We start from the raw sequence: 19,380 nt of genomic DNA, 5'->3' as shown, positions 1-19,380 counted from the left end.
TATTTCTCTCCCCTCTCCTGCCATCCCAGTTGTCTGTTCTCTGTGTCTATTTGCTGTGTGTTTTTCTTTGTCCGCTTCTGTTGTTGTCGGCGGCACGGGAATCTGTGTTTCTTTTTGTTGCATCATCTTGTCGTGTCAGCTCTCCGTGTAGGCGGTGGCGCCATTCCTGGGCAGGCTGCACTTTCTTTTGCGCGATGGGCGGCTCTCCTTACGGGGTGCACTCCTTGCACGTGGGGCTCCCCTATGCAGGGGACACCCCTGCGTGGCAGGGCACTCCTTGCGCGCATCAGCAGTGCACGTGGGCCAGCTCCACACGGGTCAAGGAGGCCCGGGGTTTGAACTGTGGACCTCCCATGTAGTAGACAGTCGCCCTATCCACGGGGCCAAGTCCGCTTCCCAGTTTCTTTAATTTCTAAAGCCCATGGTATTTTACTGAAAATATGATTTTATATGTGTTATATTCAATTAATCAAGATATTCTTTTTCAAAATATATTTGCTGTCTAGACTGTATTTAACCAGGCACATTTGTACATTTGAACTTTTTTGTACAAGCATAGCTGTTTTGTTTAAGGGAAAATAAAAGCAAATTTTATAGTAGATTTCAATAAATATTTGACAAATGTTGGCATGGTAGTTCCATAATAGAAAACAGCTGATCTAGTTTGCCAACATTATGCTCCTTCATTAATTGTACTCAACTGTATGAAGGAGGGATACCGTGGGATTATACCATGCTCAGATATATAGGAATGTGTATGCCTTCTATGAGGAAACCATTTATATTTTCATATACACTGAGTTTCCTCATGTAATTCACCCACAGATTGTCTCAGTTCCCATTTGTATCCAGACTATTCCTAAACCTATCTTCTGCAGTCATCTCACGCTGCTCTCCAATTTCTCATTCTCATCACTTTCAAAATTCTCCCCCATTCCCGCCTGTGTGTTCTAATGCTACTTGATATGTAAATGAGGAGAGTTATTAATATTAGTATCTCTTCATCTCTCCTCTCCTAGGGAGTACCCCTTACTGCCTTCCCATTATTGCCACTAGTCCCATTCTTTTGGTCCCCAAGACTTAACAACAAGGTATTTTTTGAACCCATTATTCCCTTTACCTTCCAATGCCAGTCAGTGACCAAGTCCTGTTAATTTTTTTTCTTTTATTAGTCTCAGCTCTGTTCCTCAGTGTATTTTTCTACTTATTTTTATCATGGGAGTTAGGAGATGCTCTTCCTCCCCAGAACCCTCCATGCTCTCCCACATCTCCCTTCCATTGCTTATGCCCTTCTTTCTACCTTGAATGCCCTCTTCCGCATCTTCCACGGGCTCACGTCTAGGCTTTCTTCACGGTCAGTTCTTACGTTTCCTCTGGAAGTCCTCTCTGACCTTACACAGCAAAGCAGACTTCCACCATGAGGACAGGGCAGGATTGCTCTCTTTGAAGCTCTGGTGCCTAGCATAGCAACTGGAATGTTTAAGCTGTTACTACAAATCGTCTCTTGCATATAGCTCCCTAGTTCCTGTTCCTCCCCACTGCATCTGTTCTACACAGAACAAATAGAACCATTTTTCCTACAAAACATTTTCAGATTTCACCTTCTCAATGGTGTATGACTAGCTACAAGGACATTCCAAATTCCACATCTTAGCCAGCAATGAGGGGCTTCCACTCTCTGCCCTCTTTCCTCACAGTTTCCCATGCTATCAACAAGACAGTTTTCTTCCTGTTTCTTGCGCATTATATAACACAGCAGTTCACTTGGCAAGCTCCTGACACTCAAAACACATATAATATCTTTCTCTCATCATGTCATCTAAGAAGGCTTGCAGCTCTTGTCACTTCCTGGAAATTTTCTTCGAGGAACCCAAACCCTTCACTCCCTCACTCTGCAAACTGTGGCTATTTTATACAATACATGACTATGTTAATATTTTACTTTGTTACATAAATTCTGTAAGGCAAAACTGGTATCATCTGTTTCTTTTACTTTTATCAATGTTTACTTCTTACAGTCATTTTCAGTGTCTAGAAGTACATAGTATAAGTGGCTTACAAACTGTCATAGTTCCCTAAGTCTTTTTTTTTTTTAAGATTTTTCTTTTTTAATTTCTCTCCCCTTCCCACCCTCACCAGTTGTCTGCTCTCTGTGTCCATTCGCTGTGTGTTCTTCTGTGACTGCTTCTATCCTTATCAGTGGCACCAGGAATCTGTGTTTCTTTTTGTTGCATCATCTTGTTGTGTCAGCTCTCTGTGTGTGCGGCACCATTCCTGGGCAGGCTGCACTTTCTTTCATGCTGGGCGGCTCTCCTTATGGGGTGCACTCCTTGTGCATGGGGCTCCCCTACGCGGGGGACACCCCTGCGTGGCACGGCACTCCTTGTGTGCATCAGTACTGAGCATGGGCCAGCTCCACATGGGTCAAGGAGGCCCGGGGTTTGAACCTTGGACCTCCCATGTGGTAGGTGGACGCCCTATCGATTGGGCCAAGTCTGCTTCCCAGTTCCCTAAGTCTTAACAGTCTTAATCAAATTATCTTCAAGTTTTCTTGCACCTATTTTTTTCTTAAGATAGAGGAACAACTAGATTGAATTCTTCAATGTTCTTTTCTAATCTATCTCCAAATTAAAAGATTATTGCTTTTCTTATCTTAGTTAAATTTTTTTTTTAAAATGTTATTTAGTACATTCTTGGGGGTTACCTCCTTGTGCTGACTCAAGATAAACACCTACACATATGTCATACTTCCTCAAATGGACTAACCCTTTATTTTACCAGTCATTTCTTTTAAAAATGTCATTCTATTGGGAGGTTATCTTTGTGGGGAAATGAGAAAATGAACGCAGAGGAACTTAGTACATTTGTAAAGTTCTATACAAATGCTAAAGTGCATTATATAAAGGCAGGGTAGGAAAGTAGGAAAAGTGCTACTTGTGGAAGCTAAAGTCCTAAGCTGAAGTTTCCATTTGCTGCTGTATGGTCATCTTCAAGTCACGCATTTAATTCTCACAAGAACATTGTGAGTTGTTATTATTAAACAACCTTCCCAGATTAAACAGAGCGGAGGTCACTCACATATGATTCATCAATTTGGGGAAGAGAGAGGGGTTCTCCTTTTGTGGAGTAGCTTTCCCTTCTGATGTAGCCTCACGAATGCCCTCTTTTTAATGGCCAGGATTTTCCTGCTGTTATCTGCCTACTTACTGAGTCCCAGCCAGAAAGTTCTCAGAACTTAGCTTTGGAGATCTATTTTCTCATAGCTTTCCAAATCTCACAGTCAGGTACCCAGAGAAACACTGGTAACTACTCTAAAATAGATAAGGATCTTCAATATTTGGGTTTGAAAAACCAATTACACCCTGAATAAAACTGAGAGATACTTTATTAATCATCTGCAAGCCCTACTTTATTATTTTTTTCATTAAATTTTTACTGAAAAATTAATGGCATGATTACATATATGAAGACCAATAAAATATTTTTCACTGTCTTCATTTCTTTCTGTCCTATATTATTTTTCATTTCTTTTCATGATTTTATTAAAAATGATTTTGTTGTTTAGGAGGTGATAGAATGATCTGTATCTGGTGTCAAATATGCTGGATATGTCACTAATCTAGAGCTAGAGACTACAATTAAACGAATTAAGATGAAAAGCAGTGAAAATAGATGAGGCAGAATGATAGGGGCACAGAAATTTAGGAAGAAAAAAAGGGAAAAAAGCGTTAGACTAGAAGGAAAAACTGGTAACTTCTGAAATAGAATAGCATATTAGTGAATTGCATTTGTTACATTCTGCTTTTTCCCGTAGTTTGGGAAGTGTGCTAAGATTTCAAAATTATCATCGGATCCTACCACACATTTAAAAGATATTTTGTCAACTATTGACTGTTCTTTTTTTTCTCTTCAATTTTTAAAAATTTATTTCTCTCCCCTTCCTTCCCACCCCTCCCCCCTGCCCCGGTTGTCTGTTCTCTGTGTCTATTTGCTGCATTTTCTTCTTTGTCCGCTTCTGTTGTTGTCAGCGGCACAGGAATCTGTGTTTCTTTTTGTTGCATCATCTTGTTGTGTCAGCTCTCCATGTGTTGGGCAGCTCTCTGTGTGTTGGGCGGTTCTCCTTATGGGGTGCACTCCTTGTGCATGGGGCTCCCCTGCATGGCAGGGCACTCCTTGTGCACATCGGCACTGCGTGTGGGCCAGCTCTACACAGATCAAGGAGGCCCGGGGTTTGAACCATGGACCTTCCATGTGGTAGACGGACGCCCTAACCACTGGGCCAAGTCCGCTTCCCTATTGACTATTCTTAATTCCAGCTGCTCTGTAGCTTCAGCTGTGTGCCTGGCTCTGATCTGCACAGTTACTGAGGCCCAAAATTCTTTTCTAGGTTGCTACAGAGAATTAGGGGTTAGAGGTGGGCATAGCAAGGAGCTAACATAATTAAATGGGTATGTGTGAGTATTATGCTAGGTGCGTAATTAATCTATAACAAAAACAGCCATTTCAATTGAGGACATTGAAGGTTAGGGTTAATTGGGTATTTTTCTCAAATTCTACTTAAAATTTGCTAAAGCATGAGTAACTTTTATTGTCAGATTTTTTACTTTCTCAGTTCTGGCTTGATTTTTGCTCTCTCAAAACCAATCAATATAATGTCATATTGCCACTTTTTAAACTTGTGCACTCCTGGTAGTTCTTAATAATATTCCTTTCTAGGACATTAGTATACTTCACGGCAAGACTACAATCTGAAATTTTGGAACAATCAGTGTGTGTGTGTATATACATAATACACTTAGGTATATATGTGTGATCTGACCTGATCACACGCAGGTCAGAAAACACGTCTCAATAAATTAAAAAATACCGAAATACTCAATGTGTATTTTCTAATCACAACAGAATGATGCCAGACATCAATAGAAGAGGGAGAAAATGAAAATTCACAAACACATGGGAATCAAAGAACATATGTTTAAAACACCAATGTTTCTGAGGGAGGGGGAGGGAAGAACAGAACTGACAGAACATAGGGCATTTCCAGGGCACTGGAATTGCTTGCTGCCACAAGACTGCAGTGATGGACACAGGCCATTATACTGCTGCCAAAACTCATAAAAGTGCATGGTGCAAATGCACATCACAATGCAAACGATCAAACGTGGTTAGTAGCAATGTCCCAACATCTGCACACCAATTGTAACAAATGCACCTCACCCACGCAAGATGCCATTAATAGGGGAGAGAGTGGGGGAGGGGTTTAAGTACATGGGAATCTCCTGTATCTTCTTTTTTAAAATTTATTTTACTTTCATTTACTGCCTCTTTTTTTCTATCCTTTTTTAAAGGATACATCGATCACACAAATTGTTACATTAAAAAATATAAGAAGTTCCCATATACCCCTCTTCCCATACCCCCCACTCTTCCCATGTCAACAATCACTTTCACTAGAGTGGTACATTCACTGCACTTGATGAATACATTTTGGAGCTTTGCTACACAGCATGGACTATAGTTCACACTGTAGTTTATACTCTCTCCCAGTCCATTCAGTGGGTTATGGCAGAATATATAATTACCTGCATCTGTCCCTGCAATATTATTCAGGACAACTCCAAGTCCCAAAAAGGCCCTCATATCACAACTCTTTTTCCCTCTCCCTGCCTTCAGCAACTCCATGGCCACTGTCTTCACATCAATGATATAATTTCTTCTATTGCTAGAGTCACAATAATTCTATAGTAGCATACCAGTAAGTCCACTCTAATCTGTATTTTATTCCACCATCCTGAGGACCCTAGGATGGCTATGCCCACTCCACCTCTAAATTGAGAGGGGGCTTAGATCCCACATGGCTGATGGATGCGCTTCTCCTGCTTGCAGCTGTAGACTCTCTTGATTCCTTGGTGTGGTGGTTGACCATCCTCACCTCCTTGTTAGCTGACCTGGGTAAGTCCAATGAACTGGAGAGTAGGTGTCGCAACTCTGCTGAGGAACAGGGCCCAGCTGGCACATGGACAGTAAAGGGATTCAAGTCTTCTGTGCATACACCAACCCCAGCACCAACCACAGGTTCAGTAAAAGGGACAGAAGAGGCATGTGTAGAGAAATCACATCTGAGTCCAACTCCATCACACTCAGGAGCACAAATTCCAAAGTAGGGCCCACTGGCAAGGCACCAAACTCCAGAGCCATGACCATAGGACCTGGGTATCTCTGTAGCCCTCAGGAGTACCACTACCTGGGGTTGTATCTATTTTGGTTGTCTCTGAGATCCTGCTGAGATGTACATAAGCATGACCCCTCTGATGACCTCCTGACTCATTTTGAAGTCTCTTAGCCATATAAACTCATTTGTTCTTAAAATTTTCTCCTTTTATTCAAGGTCTTTTTCTAGTCACATCACCAGCTGGTGCTTGGTAGTAATCCTTTGGCGCCAGGGGGCTCATCCCCGGGAGTGATGTCCCATGCGGGGGGGGGGGGGGGGGAGGGGGGGGAGAAGGTAATGAATTTATACGCTGCGTTTGGCTTAGAGAATGGCCACATTTGAGCAACGTGGAGGCTCTCAGGAGGTAACTCCTAGGCACCCTGCAGCTCTTGGCCAAGTTGAAATATATATAGAAATATTTTTAAAGACCAGTTATTGAGCATTCTATTGTGTTTAATTAACCCCTTTCAAATGAATAATATAAAATCTACCCAGATTTATTTTTGACTCAGTGTAAATATAAACAGGGTATGGGAAGCAGATGTGGCTAAAGCAAATGGGCTCCTGTCTACCATATGGGAGGCCATGGGTTCAATTCCTGGGGCCTTCTGGTGAAGGCAAGCTGGCCTGTGCTGTGGAGAGGTGATGGCCTGCACTGCAAAGATAGCCGTACTTTAATTTCTAAACTTCTTTTAGCATAGATACTCCACATGGGGCTGAGGTTGTAATTTAAAGGCATCAGCAAACTTTTATCCTCCACCTCCTTTCAAGTATCTTCCCAACTAAAAGTATGGATTGTTTAATAAATAATGCAGGGCTAACTGGTTAGGTACTTAGGGAAATTTCTAGATCACCATTTTCAAATTTAAAAAAATGTAGGTAAGTTAAAATGTTAAATGTGAAATTATGATATAATGGAAAAGAATTAGCAAAAAGATGAATAAATATTCTAATTTTGAGTGAAATTTCTTGGCATAAAAGCTAAGGAAGAAACTATAGATGAAAAATTGATATATTTATATATATCAATGAAAAATATCTGCACTGATCAAGACATTACAAATTAGGCCAAAAATAAAGCTGGAAAAACATTTGAGTATTTATACTAGAAAAATATTAATATTCTAAATACAGATAGTGTTTTTCCACATAAATAAACTATAGTCACAGGACTAAAATAATAATGATAATAATCATAATAGTCAGCATTTACTGAGCATTTCCCCTGGACCAGCCATTGTTCCAAGTGCTTTATGCCTATTAACTCACTTAACATTTCCAACAAACTCTTGAAAGAGGTACTGCTATTTTCCCCATTTTGCAATTGAAGAGATTAAGACAAAGAGCTGTTATGTAATTTGTCTAGGGTTACACAGCTAGGAGGTAGAAGAGCCAGAATTCAAACCCAGGCCAGGCCATCTGTTTCTACTTGACCCATTCTGTCAAGAGGCAAGAACACAGGGGATTAAAAAAAAAAAAGCATACAATTGATCAGAAAAATGTACAAAACAGTCAACATTATTAATAAACTAAAAATTAAAATTAAAACTATAATGAAATACCATTTTTCCTAAATTGACATGATTCTGAAAAATATTACCAGTGTAACTATTAACTAACTTTCAGAATTTACCCATAATGTGAATTACTATGTATCTTACAGTAAGAGGCACCAATATCCTGACAGTGTCACAGTAGCATGTCAATATTCTTTACTTTACCTAAAATTTCTCATTTACCACAGTTTAATATCATCAAGACTTTCAACATTTTCAGTGTAGATCCTGTGGATTAATACATTTATATGAATGGACTGCTTGAATAGCATAAGTTTTACAAAAATTGATGGTAAGTTCTAGCATATATGACTCTATTATTGTATATCTAATTAATAGCTAGCTAATAGTTTTGGGTACCCTTTTTGCTGTAATTCAGGGTTTCTTAACCTCGACATTATTGAGATTTCGGGTAAGATATTTCTTTGCTATGGGGGGTCTGTCCTGTGCATTGTAGGATGTTTAGAATGAGCATCCTTGGCCTCCATCCTACAGCTCAGAAGGAGCCATCACCAAAAATGTCTCTAGACATTTCCAAATGTCCGCTGCACGGCAAAATTGTTCCTCTTTGAGAACCACTGCTGTAATGCACAGTAAATAATTCTTGAGTTTTGGGAGGGGGAAAAAATAAATAAATGAATATTACAACTGGCTGGATAATTGTTTCCGGTTTTGTGAAGCCCAAAGAATTAAAAAAATTTTTTTAATAGTACTGTTGTACAAATAAGCAAACAGATCACCAGCAATTCCATAATAATAGAATATCTGGACCTTGTGCAAATGACCTCATGTGTATTTCCTCAAATATGAATATGGTTAAGAATAATACTTTTCTCGCAGGGATATTGTAAAGATTATTTCATATAAAGTACTTAGAGGGAGGCACTTAATAAATGTTATCTATTACTATATATATATTTTTTAGCTTGAGTAGGGCTCTATATCAGGTAATATTTCTAAGTCACTTAAGTTGAGATTTTCGGTAATAGTGTGCATAGAGAGGTCTATTTTGAAGAAGAGTTCCAAAAATATACTAAAATCTTTGGTGAAATCAGTGGAAAATGGACTTTGTTTGGTAATCTTGCAGGCAAAATTAGTGTCTCTACATGTGTGTTTGTATAATTTATATCCCGCCACACCCAAAAAGTGTGTGATATTGTTTACAGGAAACATACATAATACAAAACATTGCTACTAAAATTAAGATAGTGTGAATAGCCTCAGATATGGAGAAATAGAAATAAAGTTACCTCTTTCTAGTGTTTTAGAGCTGGCCAGCAGCCAGTGATCTAGCCAATATATTTGAAAAGCCCACGCGGTTTTCAGTGTGGTGCTCAAATGAAAGCCAATTTGTGACAAACCTCATATCATCATAGTCAAGGAGATGAGTGAATTAATGTGCCTCATCTACAGGAATCATTTCTTTCCAACAGTATCAGATCTGCACAAAGATGCCTCTGGCATCTCTATGGTTTTGCCTCATAATAAAATAACGGGCTTTGACCCAAATAAAGGTGTTTACCCGAAAGATTGTTTAAAGGATACTATTACCTTTCTTTAATACCCGGATCCAGAACTTAATATGATACAAAGAAATTCTGACCAGAAATTTCTGCTGGAATAGAATCACACACACACAGACACACACAGAATAACTGTAATGGTTAGGAGAAAAGGAATTTGAGAACTTTAGAGGGCTGTAGAGACTGTTTAGCCAACGGCCACAACTGCAGGACCCATCTGGCCTCAGAAGTCTTTACCCACCCCTGTCCGCTGTCTCCCGTGTGTGACTGGCAGCGCGCATCTATACAGGAGGGAACTTCTCGGACCAGTCCCCATGCACCACGGCGCCTTTGGAGACTGGACGCTGGGAACGCGGGACAGAACGGAGGGAAAGAGACTGTGAGTTCGGGGTGTGCGCAAGTTCACCTCTGGATGCCCTGCCTTAGGGCCCCCCTGGGCTGCGGGATGGAATGAATTCGGAGGAGGAACGTGAACACCGCCCCGCAGCTCCTGCGGCCTCGAGGGGCGCGTCCTGGATCCGCTGGTCGGGGGCCGCCCACGCCCTGCCGCCCCCTCCCTGCCGCAGGCCCAGCCGGGCTGCAAGTCAAGCTCGGGACAAGAGAGCTCTTCCCGGAGGATCCGAGCGGCTCAGGAGCCGCGGCGCCGCGCCACCGGGGTTCCCACACGCGCGGGAGGGAGGCGGGCAGCCGGCCCCTGGGCATCCCCCGCCGAGTGGGTGCCTGGCCCCGGCCGCCCGGGCAGCGGTGGCGCGGGGCAGCTGCGCCTCGCTCCTGGCTACAGGTTTGCGTTCCGCGGGTCAAGTTGTCCAGTGAGCTTCTGCCCGGCTCCGGGAAAGAAAGACCCTGCTTCTGGCTGCGTCTGTTCTCGGCATGGCAGGGCTGAGGACGTCGCCCCTCGTCTGGGGGTGGGTGGTGCTCGGCAGCTGCCTCCTCGCTGGAGCCCAGGTAAGAAGCCGAGCCGGGCCGCACCTGCTCGCCGCGTTAGGGAGCCCGAGCGCAAGGCGCGCGCGGACGCTCCGCTGACCTATCCACGCGCTCTGATACCTAGACTTAGGCGAAGCCCGCAGCGTTTGAGAGGCATTAAGCGAGCTGCAAAGAGGTGCTTTCTGTGAGCTGAGGTCCTAGAGCGAGCTGTTCCTTCAGCATCTTGGCATCGCTAAATACAGGCGTTATTTATGAACGGCGGGATCCAGAGTGCGAGGCTGGGAGGGGAAGGAACTTTTCTTACTCTGAGACTCCTTGGTCCCAGTTTAAATGATCTAAATTACTTTGTTTGCTGGCAGTTTACCCTCACTTTTGAGAACTTAAATTTCTAGCATCGATTGTGACCACTGCCAGAGAGGACATGGCTCTCCCTGATACATAATCATTATCAAACGAAAAGACTAGATAGAAAAAAAAATCTTGTTAAAGAAAGTTCCGTTTCTAAGGTTAAGAATAAGTGGTGGTTGTCATTTTAGTACTGTTTTTATCAGTTTAGAGATTTTCTGGGCGATATCTCACGATGGAGCCTCTTTAACATGCACTTTTTTTTTGTAGCCAAATTAAATGTTAGTTTACACTTAGCTCTTCAGATAAGCTAGGAGATGTGCGTCATGGGACGGGTTTATGAGGATTCCTCCCAGTAACAGTATCAACGTTATTTCCATTTTCTGTCCGGTAGGGGGCGCACCGTGACCGTCAAATGAAGTTCCAAGTTTCTTTTTCTTTTCTTTTTCCCTTTTTAAATTCTTTCAACATGAGAAAAGGCATTGATTTTTGTAATGGTGCTATTAAACTTAATACTATGTTCTTTGCTTTTACAAGGCCAGTTTAAATTTCAATTATTTCAAGTGCGATTGTTTTTTAACTTACCTGTCATAATTATAATTACATAAATTAAAACTTAAAAGGGATTTCTAGGAAATAGGTGTTCTGATAAATACTTTGCTTTACCTAACATGACCAGAATGTTTCAAGTGAACTATTCTGTAAATTAAAAAATTGCACTGCATACATTGACTAATAAAATTAGCAATGAATGCTTAAAACTAGGGTATAATCATAATTCATTTAGCCTGATTTTTTTTTAAAAATGAAGTTAACAGAATGAATATGAATGATGGGAAAAACCCTAAGAATTTGGTGATAAATTTCCATGATGACATTTGGTGATGTCTGAATGTGCATTTTACATTTTTTTTAGCTCATAAAATATTTGAATAGGATGCTTAAAATACTTCTCTGCATGAGAGGCAAATCAATTCTAAACATTTATTTTCTTCAGTGTTCTAGTTTCCTGTTTCTAAGGAAATGGGGAGCTAATATTTAGTACAACAAAGAGAAATCAGTATGGGATTATGGGGAGAATATTTCTATTCTTTTTACCATTCAATAAGATAGAATACTGAATAACTTTTTTTTTTCCTACAATAAATTTAAACCAAGTTTTCTCCTTAGCAATTTTTGATATTTTGGGCCATAAAATTCATGCAAGGAGTGCTGTGCCATGCAGGGGTATCACCTGCGTAGGGGAGCCCCACGCGCAAGGAGTGCACCCCGCAAGGAGAGCCGCCCAGTGGGAAAGAATGTGCAGCCTGCACAGGAATGGTGCTACACACACAGAGAACTGCAGCAAGATGATGCAACAAAAAGAAACACAGATTCCCATGCCGCTGACAACAACAGAAGCAGACAAAGAAGAAGATGCAGCAAACAGACACAGAGAGCAGACAACCGAGTTGGAGGTGGGGGGGAGAGAAATAAATAAATAAATCTTTAAAAAAAAATGAGAGTTTGTGATAATATATTAAATACTATGAAATTTTGGGCTATTTACACAAAATCTGAAGGTTAAAGTGATTTACAGTGATATCTTGACATCCTTTTTGACCTTCAGTTTCTTCATCTTCTAAAGAATTTTATTGGATTAAGATTCTTATTTTGTAAAAATTTTACTTAAGTGTATCATTCATATATGAACACAATAAACAATAAGTGTATAGTAAAAGTTGTGAATTTACAGAGCATGCATATCATGATACAAGACTCCCCTACATCACTCCCCCACCAACACCTTGCATTGTAACATTTGTTACAAACTATGCAAGAATATTCTCATTTTGCCCTTTTAACCACAGTCCATCTTCCATCACTGGATTCCCTGTGTTATACAGTCTCATACTTTCTACAGTCCATTCAAAGTGTACACTCGGTGGCTCTCATTTTCATCACAGAGTTGTGCTGTCATCACCTCAGTCAAGTTTAGAACTTTTTCATTACTCTAAAAGGAAAAATTCCATACGCCTTGTATTAATCAGCCAAAGGGGTGCTGATGCAAAATACCAGAAATCGGTTGGTTTTATAAAGGGTATTTATTTGGGGTAGAAGCTTGCAGTTACCAGGTCATAAAGCATAAGTTACTTCCCTCACCAAAGTCTTTTGTCACATATTGGAGCAAGATGGCTGCTGACATCTGCAAGGGCTCAGGCTTCCTAGATTCCTCTCTTCCCAGGGCTTGCTTCTCTCTGGTCTCAGGGTTCCTCTATTCCCAGTGCTTGCTTCTCTCTGGGCTCAAGTTTTATTTCTTTCTGGGACTGCTTCTCTTTTCTCACAACCAAGCTCCCTCTGTGCTTACTTCCTGGGGCTTCAGCTCAAAACTCCAGCATCAAAACTCCAACATCAAAGCTCTAACTCTGTCCTTTGCCATGTCTTTTATCTGTGAGTCCCCACCCACCAAGGGGTGGGGACTCAACACCCTACTGACATGGCCCAATCAAAGCCCTAATCATAATTTAATCAGGTAAAAGTGAATCCTCTGAAACCAATACACTCTGATATGCCCAGAGGAAAAGACAAGTTTACAAACATAATCCAATATCTATTTTAGAATTCATAAGCAATATCAAACTGCTACACCCAAGTCCAAAAAGAAATATTGGATTATGTTTGTAAACTGGTCTGTTCCTCCTGGTATACTAGATTACATTGGATTCAGAGGTTTCACTTTTACTTGATTAAATAATGATTAAGGCTTTGATTGGGCCATGTCAGTAGCTTGTTGGATCCCTGCCCCCTTGAGACAATGACATGGCATGGGAGTTGGTTGGAGTTTTTGAGCTGGAGCCCCAGAAAGTAAGCACAGAGAAGCAGATGTGACAGAGGCCCTGGGAAGAAAGACGAACTGTTAGCCTGATAGTTTATAGCTGGCCTTGTGGAGAGAGCAGACCAGCTGAGCCTAGAGAGAAATGAGTCCTGGGAGAGAGACAAGACTTATCCAGCCTACAACTGATATTGGAAGAAAGTGGGACCACTAGCCTAGGGAGGAGGAGGAAGACTGAACTCTTACAGACACCAGCAGCCATATTGCTCCAACACATGGCGACACTTTGGTGAGGGAAGTAACAAATGGTTTATGGCCTGGTAAATAAGTTTCTAACCCCAAATAAATACACTTTATAAATACCAATTGATTTCTGGTATTTGTCTCAGCACCCCTTTGGCTGACTAATACACCCTTATACACCCCTATTATTGTCTCTTAGCATTGAAATAATATCCTCTTGCCATTGCTGCGAAATATTACAATATTGCTGTCAATTGTCATCCATAAATTATATTAGTTGCAATTTCACCATATTCTTAACACTTTGTAAAAGAACAATCTTATATTTATATTATTAATCACAATCTTCATCTACCACCAAGTCCCTATATTAGCCTTTAGCTTCCTTTCAGTTGACAGTTATGTCCCTGGACTACCCATTTCAGCCACAATCACATTTGTAAATCATCAGTGTTAGTTACACTCACTCTATTGTGTTACCAGCAACTCTATTCATTTCCACACTTTTACAATTAACCTTATTAATAATGCTAGAAACATTAAGCATCAGCTCCCATTCTCAATCCACATTCTATTTCCTAGTAACCTGTAATCTAGACTTTACCCCTGTGAGTTTATTCATCATATTTAGTTCCTATTAGGGAGAGCATACAATAGTTGTCCTTTTGTGTCTGGCTTATTTCACTCAATATAATATCCTCTAGATTCATCCATGTTGTTGTATGCATCACTATTTCATTTCTTCTTACAGATGCATAGTATTCCATTGTATGTATATGCTACATTTTGTTTATCCATTCATTGGTTAATGGACTCTTGGGCTGGTTCCATATTTTAGCAACTGTGAATAATGCTGCTATGCTGCTATGAACATTGGTGTGCAAATACCAGTTTGCATCTTTGCTTTCAGTTCTACTGAATATGCTCCTAGTAACGGGATTGCTGGATCATAGAGCAGTTCTATTTTCAGCTTCTTGAGGTACTGCCAAACTGTCTTCCACAGAGGCTACATCATTCTATATTCCCATCAACAGTGAAGAAATGTTCCTATTTCTCCACATTCTTTCCAACACTTGTAGTTTTCTGTTTTTTTTTTTTAAATGATGGCTCTTCTATACATATGAAATTGTATCTCATTGTAGTTTTGATCTACATTTCCCTAATAGCCAGGGATGTTGAACATTTTTTTCATGTGTTTTTTGGCCTTCTCTTTGGAGAAATGTCTATTCCAGTCTTTTACTCATATTTTAATTGGACTGCTTTTCCCCCCCCTTGAGTTGGATGATCTCTTTATATAAGATAGATATAAAACCCTTATTAGATATGTGGTTTCCAAATATTTTCTCCTATTGAGTAGGCTGCCTTTTTACTTTCTTGGCAAAATCTTTTGAAAAACCCAAATGTTTAATCTTGAGAAGTTTCCATTTATCTACTTTTTTCTTTCATTGCTTGTGCTTTGGCTATAAGGTTTAAGAAACTGCTGCCTACCACAAGATCTTGAGGATGTTTTCCTACATTTTCTTCTAGGAGTTTTATGTTTGTAGATTATATATTAGGTCTTTGATCCATTTTGAGTTAATTTTTGTAAAACGTGTGAGACAGGGGCCCTCCTTCTTTCTTTTGGATATGGGTATTCAGTTTCCCAGCACCATTTGTTGAATAGAGTCTTCTGGCCCAATCACTTGACTGTAGATACAAGGGTCTATTTCTGAGTTCTCAGTTCAGTTCCATTGGTCAATCTGACTGTCTTTCTGCCAGTACCATGCTGTTTTTACCACTGTAGCTAAGCAGTATGCTTTAAATCCAGGAAGTGAGAATCCTCCAACGTCATTCTTTTTTTTATGACATTTTTGGCTATTCAGGGACACTTACCCTTCCAAATAAATTTGATAATTGGCTTTTACATTTCTGCAAAAAGGCTGTTGGGATTTTTATTGGGATTGTGTTGAATCTGTAAATCAGTTTGGGTAGAATTGACATCTCAACTATATGTAGTCTTCCAGTCCATGAACATGGAATGCTCTTCCTTCTGTTTATTTAGGTCTTCTTTGGTTGCTTTAAGCAAAGTTTTGTAGTTTTCTGAATACAGGTCCTTTATGTCCTTGGTTAAATTTATTCCTATGTATTTGATTCTTTTAGTTGCAATTATAAAAGGAATTTTTTTCTGATTACCTAAGATTGCTCATCAGTAGTATATAGAAACACTACTGAATTTGTGTATTAATCTTGTAACCTGCCACTTTGCTTAACTCATATATTAGTTCTAGTAGCTTTGTTGTGGATTTTTCATGATTTTCTAGATGTAGGATAATAATCTTCAGTGAATAGTGAAAGTTTTAATTCTTCTTTTCCTACCTGGTTGCCTTTTATTTCTTTATCGAGCCTAATTGCTCTAGCTAGATCTTCTAGCACAATATTGTGTATATCAGTGGTGACATAGGACATCCTTTTCTTGTTCCTGATCTCAGCGGGAAAGCTTTCAGTCTTTCACTGTTGAGTACAATGCTAGCTGTGGGTTTTTCATATATGCACTTTATCATGTTGAGAAAGCTTCCTTAAATTTCTATCTTTTGGAGTGTTTTTTGTCAAGAAAGATGCTGGATGTTGTCAAATGCCTTTTCTTCATCAATCAAGAGGATCATGTGATTTTTCTTCTTCAATTTATTAATGTGGTTTATTACTCTAATTGATTTTCTTGTGTTGAACAACCCTTGCATACCTGGGATAAAACCAACATAGTGGTGTATAATTCTTTTAATGTGCTTTTGGATTCAGTTTGTAAGTATTTTGTTGAGGATTTTTGCATCTATATTCATTAGAAACTGTAGTTTTCTTTTTTCACAGTATCTTTATCTGGTTTTGGTATTCAGGTAATATTGACTTCATAGAATGAGTCTGGTAGTGTTCTGTCTTCTTCACTTTTTTGGAAGAGTTTGAGCAAGATTTATTAAATCATCTTTAAATGGTTGGTAGAATTCACCTGTGAAGCCAACTGGTCCTAGACTTTTCATTTTTGGGCGTTTTTTGAAACTGTTGAAGTTTCTTTACTTGTGATTGATTTGTTGAAGTCTTCTATTTCTTCTAAGGTCAGCGTAGGTTGTTTGTTTCTAGAAACCTTTCCTATTCATCAATGTAGTCATGTTTGTTGGTGTACTGTTGTTCATAGTATCCTCTTAGGGTCTCTTTAGTATCTGTGGGGTCAGTTGTAATGCCCCCCTTCTCATATCTTATTTTATTTATTCATCTTCTCTCTCTTTTTTCTTTCTCAGTTTAGCTAAGCATTTATCAATTTTGTTGCTCTTCTTAAAGAACCAAACTTTTGACTTTGTTAATTCTCTGTTGCTTTTTTTATTCTAAAATTCATTTATTTCTGCTCTGATCACTATTGTTTCTTTCCTTTGGCTTGGTTTGGGGTTAGCTTGGTTTGGGGTTAGTTTTCTTTTCTTTTTCTAGTTCCTCCAGATGTGCAGTTAGATCTGCAATTTTAGCTCTTCTTTATTTAATGTGCACTGAAGGCTGTAAATTTCCCTCTCAGCACTGTCTTTACTCTGTCCTATAGGTTTTGATATGTTGTGTTATCATCTTCATTTGTCTCTATATATTTACTAATTTCTCCTGCAAGTACTTCTTTGACCTACTGATTACTTAATAGTGTATTGTTTAATCTCCATATATTTGTCAATTTTCCTTTTTTTCCCCATCTGTTTTTGATTTCCACTTCATTCCATTATGATCAGAGAAGGTGCTCTGTATAATTTCAATCTTTTTAAATTTAGAGACCTTTCTTGTGACCCAACATATGGTCTATTCTGGAGAAGGATTCATAAGTGCTTGAAAAGAATGTACATCCTGCAGTTTTGGGATGTAATGCTCTATAAATATCTGTCAGGTCTAGCTCATTTATCATATTATTCAAGCTTTCTGTTTTCTTGTTTATCCTCCTTCCAGATGTTCTAGCCAATGTTGAGAGTGGTATATTGAAGTCTCCAACTATTATTGTAGTGAATCTGTTTCTCCTTTTAGTTTTGCCATTGTGTGTCTCATATATCTTGGGGCACATAAATTAGGTGCATAAATATTTATTATAGTTGTTTCTTTTTTTAAAAAAAGATTTATTTTATTTATTTTTCTCCTCACGCGCATCAGCACTGTGCATGGGCCAGCTCCACACAGGTCAAGGAGGCCCGGGGTTTGAACCACGGACCTCCCATTTGGTAGATGGATGCCCTAACCACTGGGCCAAGTCCGTTTCCTTCTTTCACGATTTTTAACAAATGTCCCACACAATGTAAGTTATTGGTAGTGGAGTGATATATGGGAATTCTATATGTTATGAAGGATTGTTTTTTAAAGGTATGGAATACCTTTAGCAAAATCAAGTGATTAATTACAGTTTCCAGGCTCTCTGGCCATATATTACCTCCATATCCATGTGTGGCTCTGTGCTAACATGATTACAGAGAGATGAATACAAATCCATCACCATGACTGGAAAACATTCCCAGAAGCTCATCATGACCTACCAGGTGGAAGCACATATCCATATAGAATTGTACTATCTGTATGGGCTTGGCTGCTATCTCCATTTCATGCCTATTTCTACTAGCACTATCATAGTTAACAATGCAGTGGCTAGTTGGTTCTTTCCTGTTGACCTCCAGTACTGTTTCCATTTGTCTTTTAGCTTTAAGGAAGCCTTATATCCCTAAAGGGGTTGAAGTCCAGGTGGTTGCACTACCTGTGTGGTCTCTTCAGCTTCTTAGCCCAGTATCAACAAGACGGGAGTGAGGCATTGCTTTTTTCTTGGCAATGCACAGAGAGTAGGTTTCATTTTCCCAAAACTTCCTCAAACCTCTGTGAGTGAAAATAGAACATTTTCAGCCATCATTCATGTAATCCATTTATTTTCATCTACTAGAATCCATGCCCTTCCCCCCCCTTCTGTTTTGTTTTTGCCTTTCCTCTGAATTATCCTTTAAACTTTTTCATGGATACGTGACTTTGGGCTACTCACTTAAAGTCTTTGTCTCCACTTCATCCACTGTAAAATGAGGACAGTCATTGCATTTATCTCCTAGAATATAAGAATATTAAATTTAGAAATTCACAAACATACTAAGGCCTTAGGGGGTCTGATAATAAAGATGTTAGCCCTTTTTTCTTACATTAGCAAAAGCATTTTTATGTAGTGGATATTAGAACATTTAGATTATTTCTGGATTTAAAATTTCTGGGTTTAAAATTTCTTGAAGTATTCCTTCTGCCAATGATACTCTTCCTTCCAATCCTATGACTTCTTCAGAACTGAGCTTGGTTCTACTTGAAATAACAAATACATAAAATTATTATTGTATGCTAATTATTAGATACAGATTGATAAAAACTAAAATATTCAGAAAACAAACAGAAAACTTGTTTAATACTTTTAGTTTTAAAACATGTTTATTTTAAAACTTGATATTTAGGTGGCAAGATTGGAGCAGACATATTTGTACAATTAAAGTTCCTGGAGGTAAGCATCTGCTTTTCCTTTTTGAAGAAGACATTTTACCTCTCTGTTCTGCTGCCCCCAAATACACTATCACAGTCTAATCATGAGAAAATTGAGGATGTTCCACACAGTAGCTGACCAGAACTCCTCAAAACTTTCAAGGCCATCAAAAATAAGAAAAGTTTGAGAAACTATCACAGCCAACGGGAGACTCTGGAAGCATGATGAATAAATATAATGTGGTGTCCTGGATGGGATCCTGGAACAGAAGAAGG

The 19,380-nt window shown here is 39.4% G+C and overlaps 1 protein-coding gene across 2 annotated transcripts in view; it reads left to right on the top strand.

The window, feature by feature from the left end:
• PTH2R (parathyroid hormone 2 receptor) overlaps positions 1-19,380 on the top strand; it is a 235,649-nt gene that overhangs the window by 72,274 nt on the left and 143,995 nt on the right. The window contains exon 1 of one of the 2 annotated variants that reach the window (XM_058300261.2): positions 10,087-10,235. The exons of the other annotated variant lie outside the window; for it this stretch is intronic. Coding sequence (XP_058156244.1) covers positions 10,161-10,235 — 75 coding nt within the window. The 5' untranslated portion in view covers positions 10,087-10,160. Of the gene's footprint in view, positions 1-10,086; positions 10,236-19,380 lie in introns of those variants that run through there. 2 annotated transcript variants of the gene reach the window in all.

This window comes from Dasypus novemcinctus, chromosome 7 (genome assembly GCF_030445035.2).
Source record: "Dasypus novemcinctus isolate mDasNov1 chromosome 7, mDasNov1.1.hap2, whole genome shotgun sequence".
NCBI classification, from domain to species: domain Eukaryota; kingdom Metazoa; phylum Chordata; class Mammalia; order Cingulata; family Dasypodidae; genus Dasypus; species Dasypus novemcinctus.
This window is presented reverse-complemented; position numbering and strand designations above follow the sequence as displayed.